Source organism: Mercurialis annua, linkage group LG5 (assembly GCF_937616625.2).
Source record: "Mercurialis annua linkage group LG5, ddMerAnnu1.2, whole genome shotgun sequence".
NCBI lineage: Eukaryota > Viridiplantae > Streptophyta > Magnoliopsida > Malpighiales > Euphorbiaceae > Mercurialis > Mercurialis annua.
Window position 1 is genome coordinate 19763840 of NC_065574.1, and position 20847 is coordinate 19784686.

The following is a 20847-nucleotide window of genomic DNA, read 5'->3' on the forward strand; positions in this document are numbered from 1 at the left end:
TCAACTCCTCCCAGAAAGGAATTTAAAGTCATTACATCGACAAATGCCGTCTATCTGTTTATAGAATTGTTAGAAGAGAGCTTTTCTGCAGGAGCGCCGACTCTTGCATTGCAATGCGAGGGTCCAGACCAAACCACCTAGGAATAAACCTCACCCGGAACGCGTGTGTGGGAGAAATAAGGTTGGAAGGAACAACGTGTCTCTATGATATCAAACTGTTCTATGTGCTAAACTTTCTACGTGCTATGTGTTCAAAACTAACCCTGCATCTCAAGCATCTGCATATCATGCATCTCATGCATCATACTAACCCTTGTGGATGGAGCGACATGCATCATGCACTAACCCATTGTCTTGCGGCCATTCTACTGACTGCTCTATCCAGTACCCAGTCAACATCCATAGTGTCAAGCAATCAGTCCAAGATACCAGAAAACGGTTCTACCACGAGTCCAGAATCAGCAACCCAGACAGCCGACAGAGTAGAAGGAGGTTTCTACCAGGCCTCACATGACTCCAGAATGCAGTTAGAGCAGGCTTCTGACCTCCTAAAGAATCAGAACGGGCTTTTGGCCTCCTATAGAACGAGAACGGGCTTCCGGCCTCCTACAGAGTCCGAACGAGCTTTCGGTCTCCTACAGAACGAGAACGGGCTTTCGGCCTTCTACAGAGTCAGAACGGGCTTCCGGCCTTCTACAAAGTCAAAATAGGCTTCCGGCCTCCTACAGAACGAGAGCGGGCTTCCGGCCTCCAATAGAGTCAGACGGGCTTCCGGCCTCCAATAGAGTCAGACGGGCTTCCGGCATCCTACAGAGTCAGAACATGCTTCTGGCCTCCTACATAATTAGAATGGGTCTTCCACGACTCTAGAGTTAGTAACCAAAGCAAGGGTTTAAACCAGACAAAACAACAGAGATTTCAGCTTTCTAGAACAACCGAATGGAACAACGGGAGTTTTGCTAACCTACAATAGCCAAGCAAGACGGCGAAGGTTTAATCTACCCAGGACAACTAGAAGGGACAGCATGGATCCCATCTATCTGGAACAACCAAGCGGGAGGACGGAGGTCTTAGATTTCCAAATCAATCGAATGGAACAGCAAAGGCTTCCAACCATTTCCAAAACAGACGAATAAGCAGTAGAATTTTTGGGAAAGCTCAACTACATACTCAGTGTCCCACGTCGACCTCAAGAAGAGACCAAACATAAAAAGCAAGAGGAACTAGCGCCCGGATCGAACGCATCTCCAACAAGACGCATGTTGGGACCCATCCCAAGTCTTAGGCTCTAGGAGATCTATTTACAATTCTTTCCATTCATTTGATTATTTCAAACTTTTCATTTCATTAAAATTCCAGAGTCAATGATGAATTCTATTATGCTCATATATGTGATGTCTTGCTTGATGGACATGTTATTTTCAATAGGCATATATGCATGCATTGATCAGATCGAGCTATGTCGTTAGCTCATTCAATAACCGGTACAAAGAAGTGAATAACTTCTAGAGATAATTCTGTCACAAGAGACTTTACTCCTGAATCATGAGAAAAACCGGAAAGTTGTCTTAAAGGGATAGCGGCATGCGGGGTAGTGCCCACAAGAGATCTCTCACAGGTCTCTTGGCATAAAAAGATTTGGCCACAAACTAGAAGGCTTACGCGACTTAAAGGCGTCCAGTAGTAGAGGCACACGTTAGATCAGACGTCTAGTCTGGATAGGAATCACCACCAACAAAGAAATCCACCACCAAGCAGCAGCCCACCTATCTACGAGAGCGGGACGATCTAAAGAGTGGAAGGAGTGCGCTACAAGACCTCCTCTGGACACCTGCGAGCCGCATAAGACGCTCATAAAAAATAGTCAATCCAAAAAATCTGCAAGGACTAATTGACGATAGGGGTACGGCTCCTTGAAACAGAAAGTACCACAATTGTACCAGTTGTTCAATGAGTAGCAATATAGATCTCTTATCAAGCATGCATGCCATGATTATTGACCAGAACATGTACCTAGAAAGGACAGACAAACGACCGTAACTTCTAAAGTACAATCTTTGAGACAATGGAAAATAATGAAATGATAATAATAATCAGATACACTTCCCAGTAGCGCCATGTAATTGTTGAAATGCGCATAAACTGTCATGTCGATAATCATAATTACGTGGGTTTCAAGCTATTGAGTTCATTTTGATATTTAAATTAATATTTTTTTAAATATTAAATTATAAAATATGGTTTATAATTCTGGTTTATGGTTGGGTCGGGTTAGACTTGGGTCACTCGACATGTAGGTTTAGCTTGGTAGTATTAGAAACTCGGCTAACCCACTATTTGAGGAATGGATTTTATATATTAATTAAATATATTTACTTAATATTTTCGGATTGGATTTTAAAAATATGAACTCAATAGGCTTGATTCATTTGCGGCATTATGATTTATTGAGAATTGTGTTTTTTGTGTGATATTTAATTGTCTGATTAATTGTGCTAGTCCTACGTGGTGTCTAGTATTCTTAGAGTTAGGGGTTGGAGCGATTTTAATGTATGACTTATTTTTAGACTCTTCGACTACTCGCGCTTCGGAGTCGAACCTGGGTTAGCTGTTTTCCGAAGTTTCACGTGGATAAGCAAGCAGTGAGTTTGTAGTGCTATTTATTGATTTATTAAGTACCGCATCATATTTTAATATTATAAATGCTTTTGAATTGTTTTAAGCGATTATGGATCTGAATTGAAACGAGCTACTCGATAGGCTTGTATCGAGACTGTGTGCACCGGTAAGTACTATGGGATCGACAGACTAAAACCTTGCTTACGCTGGTATATGACGAGGATATGTTCCCGTCCACTCTAGGTTTATCAGTATGCTATGTCATACTTACGCTAGGATCATTTCAATACTGTTTTCCACAATCATACTATATTAGTATAAAATGTTTTGATTTAAGGGTTTTAAACTTAATAAATATAAATAGTATTGCGAACTCATCTAAGTATATCTGACCCCGTTGTTTTCCCAAATTTTCCAGGTTTATGATTTGAAAGCTGGTCCACTCCGATCCTTTTGATTCCTCAGAGGTTTTATGTTATTTAAACTAGTCACTATTTTCGAACTCTTAGACCGCAGTAGAACTAATTTATTTATTACTTTGGTTATTGCACATTGGGATTGTCGGTTTGTCCGATAGATTATTATTGGCATGTTTACTCTTGATTATTTTATTATTATATTTAAGGCATGTTGTTGAGTATTTTAGATATTTAATTATTTATATTAGAACTGTGATAAAAATTTCTAGACTTAGATTGGGAGTCTAGGTTGCCTCCGAGCAATGTTTCCGCAGATTTATATGTTTGATTGTTTTCCGCAAGATTGGCTACGGGTTTTGGTACGACCATACCCATACCCCAGCGCCGGTCACGATTCATGAAATTAGATCGTGACATACTCTCTCTCACACACACACACATATATATATATATGTGTGTGTGTGTGTGTGTGTGTGTGTGTGTGTGTAAAACGATAAAAAGGTTAACTTTTGAGAAATTTTCTTTAAGAGTTTGACCTTTTTTGGTTATTTGTCCTTATTAAAATGGTTACTTAAAGACAAAATTAAATTGATAAAATATCTATTGAAATTGTTATTTAAAAATATAAATTAAACCGTAACTTTTTCTGTATAAGTTGCTTAAAATTGTAATCAAACTATTGTATAATGAGTTACAGTTAAAAGTAAAAGTACTTAATACAGTAATTAACCATTTTAATAGAAGGTAAAATGCGATGACTTCATTATTCTTGGATTACTTGTGCATAACAGCAGACCCGTAATAGTTTTTAAATGTAACTAGATATTTGGGCACGTGCGCTGCACGTGGTATATTTATTTTATTTATATTGATTTTTATTTTGAAATTGTTTGACGTGTTTTTAATCTTATACGTATTATGATTTATATTTATATTTTTTGAACTTCATTTTTATTTAAATATGCATCATCATTTATATTTAAAATTGTTGCATTTTTTTTTTATTATTTTGTTGTTTACATTTGATATTTTGATTTTTTAAAATAAATAAGCTAATATATAGAAAGAGTGTAATGTTAGCTATTAAGCTATTGTGTTATTTGTTTTTTTTTTGTTATTAAATCTATTATATATAAACAAATATTTTTGTTATTGAGCTGAAATGTATATTTTTTGTGAAAAATGTACACTATTTTGATGGATAATAAATGAAACAATATTGTATTTCTAAGGAAGTAGAACTTCTTTATATACAACGTTTTTCGTATATATTCCTTTTGCTTTCTTTGTTTTTTCAGACTTCACAAGGACTTTAGTTGTTGACAATGAAACTCCTCTAGAAAGTGCCACATATAATTGTCCGTGTGAGAAAACTGGTTCTGGCAAATATACTCCTACATTTTGAATTGTTTGTCCTTGAGCCTTATTTATAGTCATAGCAAAACAGAGACGCACAGGAAATTGTTTTCTCTTGAAACGAAATGGATATCCTTCATTTTCTGCTGGAGATAATGGTATCCTTGGTAGAAGCACTTGTTTTCCAGTATGTTGGCCCACTGTTATTTCAGCGTGTATGACATTATTACCAAATTTTTTGCATACCATTCTTGTTCCATTACACAATCCATTTGAAGGGTCTAGGTTTCTTAACAGCATGATAGGGCAATTGACTTTCAGTTCTAACTTATGTGGAGGCAATCCATTCGGCAGTAAAGTATTTAAAAACTCCTCTTGATAGTAATTAGTTGTATCGTCTACCGCCTCATCAAAGCTATTATAGATTTTGCTTTCTCCAGGGAATAATGTTATCATCTTTTGGTTTAAATTGTCTACATATTCATTTTTAGTAGCCAATATTGCTCGATTTGTCATGAAATTTGGCGAGGTAGAATTTTCTTGCAATGACGGGTACACTGCATCAATAAGTGCATTTTCGGAGGCATCGTCATCTCCGTCTTTTATTACCATCTCTTCTGGTATCTTTATCAAGTTATCTCCTTTTGTTGGTTCTTCTCCGTTACCGATTCGAAGTAGAAAATTGCCAAAATCTTTGTCCGATTTGGCCCTCATATTTACCGTCAATTTCAACACCTCCATTTTTTCCCATAGATATGATTTTATGAGACTTGAGCTAACAGTTTCTTGTCTTGTTCCTTTAGGCACCACCGGAAGTACTTGTCTAAAATCTCCTCCAAAGACAAAAACTTTTCCTCCAAATGGTTCTGTACTGTTCATAATATCCTTAAGGCTTCTGTCAACAGTTTCTATTGCAAATCGTTTAGCCATTGGCGCCTCGTCCCATATTATTAGTGTTGCTTTCCTTAATAATTCGGCCTTGCCACTTTGTTTTGAAATCCCACATAAGCTGGACTCCGTAGGACTTAAAGGTATTGAAAATCGGTTATGTGCAGTTCTTCCTCCGGGCATAATTGCTGCTGCCACTCCAGATGTTGCTGTAGCTAGAGCTATCATTCCTTTTGAACGTATGTTAGCAAGGAGTGCACGATAAAGGAATGTTTTCCCGGTTCCACCTGGTCCATCAACGAAGAATGCTCCACTTTTTTTTGAATTTATTCTTGCAAGAATGACATTATATGCTTTCATTTGCTCATTATTTAGCTTATTTGTTGCATCGAGGTCTTCTTGTGGTACTTCTATTGCCATCTCTTCTTCAATTTCTTTTGTCACGTTTGAGAATATTTGGTCTGCTCTTGCCTTTACTTTTGGTAAATCATAGTCTTTTATGTTTTTTCCCATGCTTTTTAAATAATAGTTGATGCTTTCAAGAGTAGAAGAAATCTGCATTTCAAGTGAATTTTCATGTATTTTTTTAAAATCTTCTGCCATGGCTTCATAATTATCGTCCCACAATTGTCTAACACTTGGAGGATCACAATACACTAATAATGTGGCAAATAGTCTTCGTAGTTCTTTTGGCATTTGGTACTCTACAGCTTCTTTCATGCATTCTGATGCACTGTTATCATATTCCAGCAATCCTCTGTTCATTGCTGATTCCTTGAATGTTGAGTATGGAACACCGTTGACAGTTAGCAAATCATTAAATGATTTTGGTCCTCTTACATGACTCAACAAAATCCTCATGTAATATCTCTCGCCTTCAATTGGATTTGCTGCATTGACACGCCCTATCACTTTTTTATTTTTTCTTTTTGACCATATTCTTTCCATCCCGCTCCATGTATAATGCTCTGGGAATTCTCTGTATAATAGTTTTTCAGCATACTTGTCTGTTGCGCATGTATGAAAGAACTCTGTTAGCATTGTTTTTTTGTTGTGTTCGGAATCAGCAACGTATCGTAAGTCTTGTCCCTTCCAAAATGCAACTGATTGCTTATTCGGGAGGTGCAATTGAAGATTTATAACAGCTGGATGCATTTGATTTAGTTCAAATTCATAAATTCTCCACATAGCCTCTTGCGCAGACACCCACCTTGCGTCTTGGAATTGTTTTATTTCATCTATTTGGTTAGCGTCTTCATCATGAGCTATATTTACAGCTACCCGATCATGCCCTTTGTATATATATTTGTACAAGTATTTTACTGCTTTATATCCCGAGCAAACTTCTACATTTACATGGCAACTATATCTGGTCAATAGATATGGGCTATACGGCACAACCCATCTGTTGTCCAATCCGCATTTTCTTGTCTTCACCTGTCGTCCGTTGTTTGGTCTTTTATATATAGGATAGCCATCTTTTCCTAGTGTTGTTTGCTGTGAGTACTGGCGCGGGTAGTGAAATCTGCATTTTCCTTCAATCATACAGGGGCAAGTAGGATTTTTTTTCCCACATGGGCCATGCATCATGTGCTTTGAAACCATTTCATACAAATCTGGATGCTTTTCTTTGTCGGGAATTTCCGCACTGATATATTTATCAAATTCATCCGGACTTGACAATTTATGATGAGGATGCAATATGATTAATATATGGGCATGTGGTAAACCTCTTTTTTGAAACTCTATAACATGGACATGAGCTGCTATTCGGCCAAAAATTTCTTTTTTATATAACAAATCCTTGAGATCTTGTAGCTTTGCTCGAAAAACTCTTGCAATCAAATCAGCTCTTGCTTTTGAAGTTTGATTTGGTTTTAACTCTTGTTTTATTTCTTCCCACTCGGGGTTGCATGTCATTGTTATAAATAAATCAGGTTTTCCAAATCTTTGAACTAATGCCATTGCATCCATGTACCTTCGTCGCATGTCTCTAGGTCCTCCTATGAAAGATGCGGGCAACACTAATCTTTTCCCCACTTGATCTGCTCTAGTCTCGCCAGCTATTATGCTATCTACAATTCCGGAATATAACTCGGCTCTTATTTGCGATTGTTCCCTTCTTATATAATCAAGTCTTGTTGTTTCTATTTTGATGTACATGTCAACCGCATATTGCTGCAGCAGGCGATCTGCAAGAAGTAGTATTGGGAATTCTGCATCTCTTATTTGTAGTTTATAGCAGTAATATTCTCGGCACGACACATTTCCACGGGTATTTGGTTTGGCAACTTGATTCTCTTTCTCAATTATTTCGGAGGCTGATGCAACATTTTGAAAATTAATTCCGCTATGTTGCAAGTTTGTTTTGTTTGACGGGTCATGTCTTTTAATATTCTGATGCCATCCACTTTCACCTTTTGGAAAGAGAAAGGGATACTGCAATGGATCATAACAGCCGAAAAACTGCTTGATTTTGTAATTGTGTCCTGAGTGTGCATGAATTATTATTTCCCTTTCAAATGGAGCATTCGGGCTGTTTCCTTCCACCCAAATAGCTGCGACTTCGCTTGATGTAGGCGCATTATATACCTGCTGATTTGATCTTACAGTTGATGCGATCCTAATTTCAATATTTTTGTGAGATTCATAGTTATTCAGACTTCGGAAGAATTGAGCATATGGGTTGTCTGCTAAAATGCTCATCAGTTTTTCCATGAGTTGTCTATTTAAATCTGCCTCTCCAACTGCATTCATTCGATTCTCTAGCTCATTGCTACTATCATAAAAGTATAGTTGAAAGTATCTCGGAATTCCGTCATGTGGAATTAAAGTTGGTAGTTCGTGATATATTTGTCCTCGAGCTCGAAATGTGTAAACTCCTTTTCTGTTTGAAGCTAACTCTTTGTCCAATTTGACTCCAAATGATGTGAATGCGAAAATACTATTGTATAGTCGGATGTTGTTTCTAAATTGGATTGCTTCCTCACAGTCTGAAGTGAATAATAATAATAGTTCTTCTGGAATTTTTGATGTTGCCAATTTTACTTTTCCATTCTGGCAGCAAAATGTCGGTGGCTCGTATTCAAATCTTTTAGCTCCGCAATAGCTACATGGAAGGACCTTTTTAAGCTTGTGTAGAGGCGAGCATACCGGTTCATATGATATTTCTCCATCATATTCAACCTTGTCCATTTGGGCTCTACATAACCATTCAACACGTGGTTTTTTTGAATTCGTTTGCTCATCATTACTCTCTATATCTGGCATTATATTTGTGAGTTCTCTTTTCTTGTCATTTTTAGTTTTGTTTTGAATTTCAGTCGGTACTTCTTGGTTAGATGAGCTGCTGCCATATGTCTCTGTGTTTGATGTTTTGTTTGCCAATCTTCTTTCTTTATTTTTTGTTGATTTCTTTTGGATGTATTCTTGTTTCTTTTCATAACTCAAATTTTTATAGTTTCTCACCATATTTTTAGGTTGAATGTTGAATCTGTATCTCCTCGTATGTCTAGTGGCTATCATATTTTATAGTGGTATTTGTACAATCCCATTAGGATTAGGAATTGGTTTTGTTTTAATGTACATTGTATATTTAGTTTTCTAATAATCATATATTTAGCAGGATATTTGCTTTTCCTAATTAGAATATGATTTCTGAAGCAATAGATTTATTTTATTTTAATTTTTAATTTTTTTTAATGTTTTTTCTCTCATTGTGATTAAATATGATTATTTTATTTAAATTGGGATTTTTAAAACTAATGAGAAGTATTAAAAATGAAATCCAAACAAAATCGTGTGAGGCAGCCCAGAAATGGCGAACAATCTGCTTCTGCAGAAATGCGATATTACATCACCAAGCTCGATGTTGAGGAACAGATGCCGGTTCGACTCCAAATCAGGTCTGGAACAACAGGTACATCGTGATATCTCTTCCTTCAATTAAACCCTAATTTGTTTAAAAATTTGATTATTTTTTCGTTTGATCTAAAAATTAGCTGCTTTGTGTTCAATTCAATAATCATTTCATGCTATTTACTTCATGTAAATGATCATTCTCTTTAACTTGATTAAGTTGTAAATTTGGAACAGAGAACTGGGCATGATTTTCCTCAATTTTTTTTTTCAAATTTGATGTTTATTATCTTGTGGGTCTGATTGGAATGTGCTTATTTTGTTTGTAAATCTATTAATAAGGATTGCGTTTGAAAGAGTGCATTTACTTGGGTTTTGTTATTGTGATTTAATTTTTAAACAGAATAGTTTTTTTTTGCTTTGAGATTATTTCAGTTTCTTTCTCTTATTTACGTAAATTACGTCGTTTTGCCTGAGTTAAGTTGATGTGATTAGTTTCAGAGTAGTCTGCAGTATTTGTTGGTTGTTCTTATTTCAATCTGAATTTGTAGTTTTTGTTTATATTTACACTTGTAATTTGATATATTGGAGGTTATCATGTAGTGAATGATTATGACATATTTCAGATTTTATTCGATACATATTTCAGTTTCAGCAATTGAATTTTAGAAAATATACTTATTTTGACATGTGGGTCTGATTAATTAATAGATTCATTGATTATACAGAGATAGTTAGCTTTTGAATTTTGAGAAAGAAGATTGATTGTTTTAAAATCCTGGAAAAAGAAGAATCATGAGTATGCAGCTTTTGGAGAACCAACCCAGGAAACTCAATTTCATATGTAAGTATTATTATTATTATTATTATTGTTATTATTATTATCCTGAATGTTGTTGTTATTATGTCCTATTACAAGATTGAAAATATAAAAGCCATCAAAACTAATAAGCACAAATAATTTGTAGTTTTTCTGGATTACTATTATCCTTAAGGCTCCACACATATTTTTCTTGCGTACTTGATTAATTTGTTTATATCCTTGGTAATTCTCATCTTAAGTATTTCATAGCCAATCTAAAATTTGGCACCTGCTTTTGATCATGTAAATTCATTCTAATAATTGACAAAATAATACTTATTATTTGTATCTATGTAAAATAATATTATTAAAATAAAAAAATACAATTAAATAAAAAATAACATAAAGAGTCAAATATTTAATCTTTCTCGATCTTGAAAAAAAAATACGATAAAACATATTTAATCTTTCTCAATCTTGATTTTCTTCTTTAATCTTGTATCTCCTTCAGCTTCAAGGACATCATCTTTTATTTCTATAACTTGATTATTGTCTTTAAATTTTTCCTTATCTCTGAGTTCTCTTGCTGAATTATTGTCTTCAACTTCTTGTACATCTGATGCAACCATTTGCTTCCTTGCATAATCAGCTTCCTTATCTTTTTTCAACATCACAAGAAAACGATATTGTTTTGACTGGCAAGACATCAATTTCTTGTAAAATTGTATATCTTCTTTTGGTCCGTCCATATTTAATTTCATATATTTAAACACCGGACATCCAATCAAGATTTCTGCATTATCAAATATGGTGACATATGCTTCTTCGATTGAATCTGAGACAAGTAGTTTGAGCATATACCTTGGAGTATATTGAGGATTTTCATCATTACAATTGAAACATTTTAGATGCCCTTTGTTTGGATATATCTTTTTGCTGCACTTGTTACAAGAATTATACCAAGGATTGTTGCTATTTACAACCGATAATATAGTTGCCTCAAAATAACATTGAATCTCTTGATACTTATTTTCTATTATTTCTTTCAATGTAACTTCTGAAACCTTTGTAAATTTATTAGGCGACGAAAGAAAACTTACTTGTTTGTTTACCAATATATTGGAATAATACGATTCACGTAGTTCATCCACTTCTAGTAAGTCTAAGTTTATCTCTATTGTTGTAACTTGAGTTGTATTGAGTTGTAATTCTTCGGCATATATTTTTGCTTTGACATTGGATAAGGCTATTATTGGCCTCTGGTCCGAATTTTGAAGGAGAGATTCTACTTCACCACCTTCATTGTCAGCTAGATCTCCCCATAAAATTAAATTTAGTTTTTCCAATTTGTCATTAAGAAGAAGTATTTCTCTTTTTCTAGTTGGTATCCCCATTCTTGTTTGCACCGTGAAAGCAGATTTGACATGTTCTACAATGCCCAATATATCTACCATAGTCTTCTCATCAGAAATTTTTTCTACATCATTAAACGATGTAAAGTTAAATATTAAAACATCTCTTGGAATAATTATCGCACATTCGATGACAGTGGTATATAGTGTCAGAGACAGTTCAATTCTTTCATTCACATTAGGATAATGTGAATTAATTGCTTTAACCACTCCATTAGTGATCGTATAAGTCTTGCCTCTTTCTAAACAATCTTTGAACTTTTCCACCGCTTCATTGAATAAAATAGCTTGTATTTTGGTTCCTTTAATATCAACTAATATGATTTTTCTTTTTTTGTTAGAACCATTGTTATATGATTCTATTGACCCGCTTCGAATTACCATAACGCTAATAGACCATTCTTTTTGATATGGTTGAAGCAAATCAATATTATTTTCCATAGTAAATAACTAATGAATATATATTTGCAGGTTTTGGATCTTTAGTTTGAAAGAAAAAGCTGAAGATATGGAGGTAAAGAAGGTTTAAAAGTAGGAGCTGAATATGGGGAGGTAAAGAAGAAAAGTTGCAGGTTTTGGATTTTTAGTTTGAAAGCAGGAGCTGAATATGGGGAAAATACAGGAGATGAAGATGGATTCAAAGAAGAATTGAAAGTATGAGAGCTATGATATGATTATTTAATGATAATGAAGGTTGTCATATTCTTGTATTTATAGTGGTAAATTTGTGCAACTCCTCTTAGGATTAGGAACACTTATTTGTTATAGATTCTTGTATGTTTTTAATATATCCTTTAAGGATTAGGAGTGTCAATTTGTATATTATGATCTTTTAGGAGAATTAGGAATGTCAACTTGTATGTTCATATCTTTAAGGAATATATAAAATATAGAGGGTATTTTTGTCCATAAATGGAAGTGTTCCCCCCGCGAATACACTTTTATATTTGTTATAGATGACTTGGAATTCTAATAGAAGTGAAACTGAAAATAGCATAGGCGTGATTGTTTAGAACTTTTGATATATCTAGTGACTTATATATAATCTGTTGCATTTTCTAACAATAATGTTGAACTTCTATATCGCTAAATTATGATGAATTTTTTCAAAACCCTAATTGCTGAGATCTCTTATGCCACTAAAATGAAAATCAGACCTAATTCATCAGCTTCTAAGGTAGCCGAAATAGAAGAGCTTCTTATCGAAATCCTCTTACGAGTACCACCAAAAGCCATGCTGAAATTGAAGCGCGTATCGAAACAATGGCAATCTATAATATCCGACTCGAAATTATGTCTTTCTTATGCTTGTTTTCACCCTAAAGTTTCCCTTCTGCTGGAGGAAGAGGGTGAGAGATCGAAAGTTCAAGTCATCTCTCTAAATTAGCCGATAAGAATGGAGAATAACGTCATGGTTAAATATTTTATCGCATTTAATGGTCATCATACTAACATTATGCAATCTTGTAAAGGGTTGTGTCTTTGCAAATCTTCCTTATTTTTATTGGATCCCCATAAGGATGATTTTACATTCGACGGTCATCTTCGTTGCTTTTCATATTGTGTTTGTAATCCGACTACGGGGCAGCTTAGAATAATCGTTTGCCCTAGTTCGTTATCACCGCCTTCGTCACCGAACCCATTTTTAATTAGATATACTCACGCTCTATTCAGTGTAAGTTTAGTGTTTAATCCTCAAGTATCAAATCATTGCAAGGTTGTCTTTATTTTTGATTGCGATGCACCAAAAGATCATGCAAATATATACCCGGCTTATTATGGGATTGAAATTTTCATATATTCATCAGAAACTCAATCTTGGAGTTGGCAAAGAAGAGATGAACTAGACTATGGAAGAACGTCGTCGATGGTGAAGAACAGTGGTCCTTTTTATTGCAATGGTGTAATTCATTGGTTCAGATACCATTCATCAGAATACAAAAATGGATTTGTGCTTCGTTTCGATCCTTATACGATGGTTTTCGAGACGATAGATTTTCTTTATAGTTTTTATTTCTTTGGCTTTACAGAGTACCGCGGAAATTTGCAGATGATAACTCGTGAGTTTGATCGTACTAGTTTGGAATTTAATGTTTGGGAAGTATCATCAGACTATTCTAAATTGTATAGACGGTATTGTATCGATCTTGAATTAATTAGAAGAGTTCATCCAAGTTGGAATATTTCACCATTGAGCATATTTTACATTATTTGTGGGAAAAATATAAAAGACAGAGTTTGTGATATCAGTGGAAAATATGGCAATAATTTATAATCACTCTGATAGAACATAAAGAGTTATTAATGAAATAGAGAGAACACCTCAAACTCAAAGATATTATTCAAATATTTAGCAGTGTCGTCATCCTTTAGCTTGTTACTATAAGGCATTTGAGTATTTAGAAAGCTATTGCTGTGTTTAGTTGGTTTAGAACTTGTATTAATTGCAGTGTCAATTTATATATCGTATTGAAAGTCTAGATGATATACTGAAGTTTTGTATCAATTATTGTCCTTTTAATTTTGTATTTTTATATGTTTATCATATTTTTATTTGAGTTAATTCTTAAAAAAATCACGAACTTTACACGAAGTTTCATTTTAATCATGAACTTTAAAAGTTGTCATTTAAAGGCACGAACTTTCATTTTGTTTCAAATCTATCGACAACGTAAAATCTGATGTATTTTATCGAACCAAAAATTCCTAATCCTATATACTCTAACTAAAAGATAATAAGATTTAATGTCGATTTATAATTTGGGTCTTTCATTAATGGTTTATTGAAGAATTTAGTCAACAAAAATACACTGAAATGATAGATTTGAAACAAAATGAAAGTCCGTGCCTTTAAATGATAACTTTTAAAGGTCATGATTAAAATGAAACTTCGTGTAAAGTTCGTGATTTTTTTAAAATTAACCCTTTTTATTTCAGAGAATTCTGTTTTATGAAATTTAAAACTATCTTACTTTTACTTCTGTTGTTATTATTATTTTGGCAAAAATAGAATCTAATTACATTAATATTTAGTAGTTAAACTTTTATGGGCTTTTTGTATAAAATACTGTTTTTTCTCCAACATTTACTTTTTTACTATCCCTTTTAAATTTTTACATTTTATACCAACTTTCTTTTACTTTATACTACTGTTTAAAAAAACTTTACTTTTTATATTAACTCTCATTTTCCAACATTTTCTTTCATCATTTCTAATTATTATTTTTCACCATTATTTTTCTGCACTTAATATTTATCACATATTTAAATTTTGAATTATTTTATTTTATTGATTTTTATTGATTTTGTTTTTTGAATTTTGACTTTTTTACTGATGTTTTTCGTCAGTTTTAATATCAATACAAAATCAACGGCTTAATTACTTAAAAACCACCCACCTTGAACTTTTTTTTCGCTTATACCCTGACCTAGGAAAAAATTCATTTATACCCTGACGTATGTGTTTATGTTTCACCTCTACCCCGAGGCACTAAATTAACCTCTTTTCATTTAAAAAAAAGTTTAAAATAGTCCTTCATTTAGAGAAAAATTCATTTTTTATTAAACTCTAATTAGTTTAGGTTAAAAATGAAGAACTATTTTAAACTTTTTTCTTAATGAAAAGAGGTTAATTTAGTGTCTCGGGGTAGAGGTGAAACATAAATACATACGTCAGGGTATAAATGAATTTTTTTCTAGATCAGGGTATAAACGAAAAAAAAGTTCAAGGTGAGTCGTTTTTAAGTAATTAAACCCAAAATCAACATATGTAATAAACTAACTAATTTAAAGTTTTCAATCTTTTTTTACACTAATTTTTATTTTTTCAATATTGTTTCAATTTAATTTCAATTTTTTTATTTTATTTCACATATAATGTGTTGTTTTTCGTTAATGTTAAAATCAATTAAATATCAACACAAAATCAACATAAGATTAACATTGTAACATTATAATAATTTAACATCATTATTGTCTTCTTCACCGATGCTAAAATCAACTAAATGTCAACATAATATCAATACAATATCAACATAAGATCAACATTGTAAAATTACAATAATTTAATATTATTATTGTCTTCTTCGCCAATTTCAAAATCAACAAAATATCAACCGAAAATCAACACAATATCAACACTGTAACATTACAATAATTCAACATCATTTTTTGTCTTTTTCCCTGATGCTACCATATATTATCTAGTCTCAGTATAATTGAATTTTTTTAGTTTACTTCACATACAATATTATCTTATTTGTCAATGTTAAATCAAAAAAAACAATTAGTTGATATCAACATAATATCGACATAAAATCAACAACACTGTAACATTGCACTAATTCAGCAATCAATCATCTTGAACAAATCGTTCTGCAGAACAAAAAAAACGCAGAGATACAACAAAACACAAGAAAAATGCAAAAATAACAGAATTTTATTCCATAAAATCACAAAATTATTCTAAATAATATGAAATGAGTATTAGATTCTTTAAAGATACTCTTTATATATGTTTAATGATGAAAAAACGGTAAAATAAATAAATAAATTACAGATCTGAAAATGATAAAGAAAAAAGAATAAAAAAAATTCAGATCTAAATTCAAAAAGATAAAAGAAAGATGACGGCGAGATGAAAGCGGAACGACGGAGGCGGAAGGACAGAGATGGAACAGCGGGACGACGTAGGCGGAGGCGGAACGGCGATGTGAGTGTGTGAAAGGTGAGTTGAGAGAGAAAGGAGAGAGAATCATGAGGAGAGAGAAAATAATTGTAATTATGAGGATTTGTGTTATTAGGATTCTAGATGGTATAAAAGTAATAAATTCTTTTTTGTATGGTAGTTTTGAAATGTCAAACATGAGTCAGTATAAAAGTAAATCAAACCTAAATGTTGGTTATTTGAATAAAAAGCCCAACTTTTATTTCTTTTAAATTGGCCTTAAATACTGGTTCTATTCAAACTCGAAGCTGAAACCTCTGAAATGCACTGGAGCGTCTTAGCCACTTGTTCTAGGGCTCACTGGCTACTTCTATTATTATTACTACACGAAAAACAGGTTTTACCGATAAAGTGAGAGTGATGGTTGCTAAATACGGCATTTAATCGATATCTTGTAATTTTGAAAGAATATAACGGCGATTGTAAAAATGGAAACATTCATTAAATAAATACGCTCTATAAAAATATTTATAGTAACTCTTCAAATTTGGCAGTTGTTACAGTTATGGTGGTAACAACCTGCTTAATATAATGTCCTTGGTCATAACCTTATGGTGGCACAAAAATGTTATTGTAGCCCTCTGTTTTACATCTTTTTGTGATCCATTGAAACTCCCTACTTCTCAACATCTTTTTTGGTACCTATAGCGCTCTCATTGATGTTGTTATGTCCATTTGGCACATGAAGAAACTCTCTAAAATACATACACAATAGTTTTCACCAGGTATCTTTATGTGCATCAAATATGTCCTTGTACAACATGTTAGGCCTGAAGGAAAGGTTGGAAGATTTGGTCCGATATTCCAGTTATGATGTCGTCCCTTTTCCTTTGCGCATGCGATTCCACAATTTTCAGTTTTGTGTAGCATAGTTTTGATTATAAATATAATCATACTTAGGCCAATGCAGAAGTAGAATTTAGCCTGAATTTGAGAGATGAATGACATATATGTCATATGTTGCAATGCTCTCAAATCAAGTCAGTGCAATCTATTTATATCTATAAGAACAAAGGATCAATTCACCCCCTCAACTTGGCATGAAATATCAAATGAGTCAGGATTTTGGGTTAAACTAACCCGCAACTAAGCAAACCTGGATCAATTCAACCCGCAACTTAGCAAAACCGGCTCAAATTCACCCTTTTGACAAAAAAAAAAGAGTGGATTATCTAGTTAAAAAAATAATCCTAATTTAATAATAATTAAACATAATTAAAATTCTAATTAAACCTACCTCTTTTAATTAAACACCTACGACTAAACAACCGGCAACCGCCCCTCCGTCACCGTCAAACATTCTGTCCACCCCCAGGACCTCTGCCGGAAAAAATCCCCCCCCCCCCCGGCAGATCTGTTCTTTTGAAGAACAGATCTGCATCTGTTCTTCACGAAGAACGGCAGATCTGCTGTTTTCGTGAAGAACGGATTTGTTCTTCACGAGAAGAACAGCATATCTTCTGTTCTTCTCGTGAAGAACAGATCTACTCTTCGCGAGAAGAACAGACTTGTTCTTCTCGCGAAGAACGGATCTCTGTTCTTCTCGAGATCTGTTCTTCGTGAGAAGAACGAGGCTGTTCTTCGTGAAGAACAGCCAATCTGTTGCTCTTCACGAAGAACATATATCATATGTTCTTCGTGAAGAACAGATACAGATCTGTTCTTTTGAAGTACAGGTCTGTTGATCTGTTCTTCAAAAGGACGGATCTGCCGGCAAAAAAACTCCGACATGAAGCAAAACCTGTCCGCTGCCGTGGAAGAAGAATGCAAAAAAAGAAAACGGAAATTTTGGTGAAATGGACATGGAAGGTGGGAAGGAGAAGAAGGAAAAAAGGGAATTTTGGTCTCCAAGTTTTTATTTGAATAATAAATTAATTTTTAAAATTTAAAAATAAAATGAATAAATTGGAATTTTAAAATCATTAACCACTCAACCAAAAAATAAAAAAAATATTAAGTACTATTTTAAACTTTTTTCCCTTCAAAACCAGAGAATGTGCTACACTCTCCTAGAGAGGGTGCAATTTGTACGATTTTGCAAAATTGCGGGTTTGTTTGATCCAAAAACGGTAGAAATGATTTATTTGATATTTCGTGCCAAGTTGAGGGGGTGAATTGATCCTCTATTCATATCTATCTATAACTATTTTATATGTGGGAAGGGGGGTGGACAGACAAAATTACGCTAATAGATTTTATTAAGAGTATAATTTATAATTGAAAAGATAAAGCTAATAAAAAATAATTATAAATAATATAATACTTTTATAGAAGCTAAATGTAAATCTGCAACTATGAAGTTAACTATAAATCTAATTCTGTTAAGGTTTAGATGGATATTTAAATAGTAATACAAATTAAATAGAAGTTTAAATAAAAGTAGTTTGAATCCGATAACACAAACTAAATAACAGTTTGATATCAATAAGGAGAAAAACGTTGGTTTCTTGACTTTTAATATGTTAATCATCACAGACGATGCAAACATATTACTATTCTAAATTATCATTAGGGGATTTCTTGCTTTGGAACTCTATATTCATACAATTTATAACCAATTTTTTAACCTACTGTATGAATTGAAAAATTAACTATATTGTATCATCAGATAACCAAACATTACATGCATTAGGATAACCAAATTAGTATTCAAACCGTTATTTAAAAAAACAATTCTAATAAAATCTAAATAATAATATATTACTGAAACTAAATAAAATCTAAAAGTATAATTATAAATTTAAATAATAGATATATTAATATCACTCACGTACATCGCACGTGGCATAAAACTACGAAATTAAATACAAGTCAAATTCTAAAAAAAATTATAATAAATAAATTTAACAAAAGTAATTTAATAGGATAATATTGATTAAATAAGAGTTTAACTTCAACAAGAAAAACTAATTTTAATAAAACTAATTATACAATATTATAGCAAATAGGATTCTTATAAAAAAGAAATGTTAACTTAGTTTTTTATTGACAAGTTTGTTTGGAAAAAGGGCTATTTCACACCATAAACTTGTCAATGAAGAGATTCACAATATTATCTTTCTAAGTGATCATGTCATTTTTTTTAATTAATTTTCATTTACTAATGGGACAAGCATATTTATTAAATAGTTATTTCTATAATTTATTATAACAAGTATTATACCGATAAATATATATGTAAAAACTAAATTACTAAAAAATCAATTACACCAAATAATTAGAGTTGACAAATATGTTAAAAAATAAATATAAAAATTTAATTTAATATAAATAACGATTCATATATATATATATATATATTATATGATTATTATTCTTTTAATATAAATAAAAATCATTAAAAGATAAAATACTATGAATATAATAGATAATTATTATATATAACGGGTCATACTAATATCACGAACGTGGTATAGTTTCAATTTAAAAAAAAATCTATCACTACTAGAAATCAGCACATTTGCGACGGAATTTAGCGACGGATCTAAATTTCGTCGCTAATGTGCACCTTAACGACGGGTTTGCCGACGGATATGGTTACCTTTGGCAAATGCCACAAAAAGAAAGGCGGGAAGCTTCCCGCCTATCTTTTACGACGGATGTACTAATCCGTCGCTAATCTCATTCGTTAATGAAACGCTCCGTTTCATTAACGGATGGTGACGGCATTAATCTGTCGCTAAATCATAACCTAAATAAAAACCGCTGCTCTTCTTCTCTTCCTCTCCCTCTCCTTCTTTTCCATTTCTTTTTTCTTCTCTCTTCCTCTCCCTCGCCTGCCGTCTGCCGCCCTCTTCTTTTCCCTTTCCGGTACGTTTTTCTCCTGCCTTTCCCTTTCCTTTTCCAGTACGTTTTTATTTTAACGTTTTGTATTTTTTTTTGGGCAGGCCACTGCCATCGTCAGCCCATTGCCGCCGGTTTGTTGCCGCCGCCGTCTTCCCGCCGACGTCCGTCCACCGGGTTAGTCCCATTTATTTTTTTCTAATTACTGATTTTAGATATTAATATAATTAGATTTTAATTAGATTAGGTTTAAATTAGATTAGGTTTAAATTAAATTTCTAGAATTAAATTATAAATATTTCAGATTATTAAATTAGGTTAGTATTTATTTTTATTTAATAGATTATTTTAATTAAAATCCTTAAGTTTATTTTAATTAGGTTAGTGTTATTGGATTAGGTTAGGATGTTTTGTTTTATTTTATTTTTGTTAAAAAAAATAGAGTAGTTTATTTCAATTTATTAGATTATTAATAAGTAAATTTTATTAATTTTCTAAAAATAGTAATAAAATTAGGGTCATTTATAATTAAATTTTTATAGTTAATTATGATAATTTGAAATTAGTAGAGAATATTATTAGTTTGTTTAAGTTGATCTATACAATTAAATTGCATTATATTATTATTATAATAAATAAATGAAAATTAGATTATAATTATTAGATTATAATGATGTTCTTTAAAATTAGTTGAATAGAATAGTAATAAAAATATTATTTAAAACTTGTAAAATTATGAAAAAATTGACATAATTCATGATGGTTGTAATCATATAATGAATTGGTGGAATTGGTGTATTGGATATTTTTGAATATGTAATATTTTGCTTGCAGGATTTCCCTGAAAAATGGGTGATGCTCATTTTTAAGGGAAATGCTGCTGGATTTTTGTTAATAATTAGAAAAAGAAATTTATTAGTAATCAAAGTAGACATTCAATTTGTTAACTTGTAGTGCTCTAACAGACTTATTTGAAATTATTAT

The 20847-nt window shown here is 32.5% G+C and overlaps 2 protein-coding genes across 2 annotated transcripts; both read right to left on the reverse strand.

Moving 5' to 3' along the window:
- Positions 1-4265: 4265 nt before the first annotated feature.
- On the reverse strand, positions 4266-8807 carry LOC126681661 (uncharacterized). Its single transcript, XM_050377208.1, has one exon. It carries the CDS (start codon positions 8805-8807, stop codon positions 4266-4268), a length of 4542 nt encoding a protein of 1513 aa, XP_050233165.1.
- A 1596-nt stretch (positions 8808-10403) lies between these two features.
- LOC126681662 (replication protein A 70 kDa DNA-binding subunit B-like) lies at positions 10404-11795 on the reverse strand. The gene has a single exon (XM_050377209.1). It carries the CDS (start codon positions 11793-11795, stop codon positions 10404-10406), a length of 1392 nt encoding a protein of 463 aa, XP_050233166.1.
- Between the last annotated feature and the right edge of the window lie 9052 nt (positions 11796-20847).

Excerpts from the sequence above, each read along its gene's own strand:
- LOC126681661 (XM_050377208.1), bottom strand. The coding sequence starts at position 8,807 with ATGATAGCCACTAGACATACGAGGAGATACAGATTCAACATTCAACCT.
- LOC126681662 (XM_050377209.1), bottom strand. The coding sequence starts at position 11,795 with ATGGAAAATAATATTGATTTGCTTCAACCATATCAAAAAGAATGGTCT.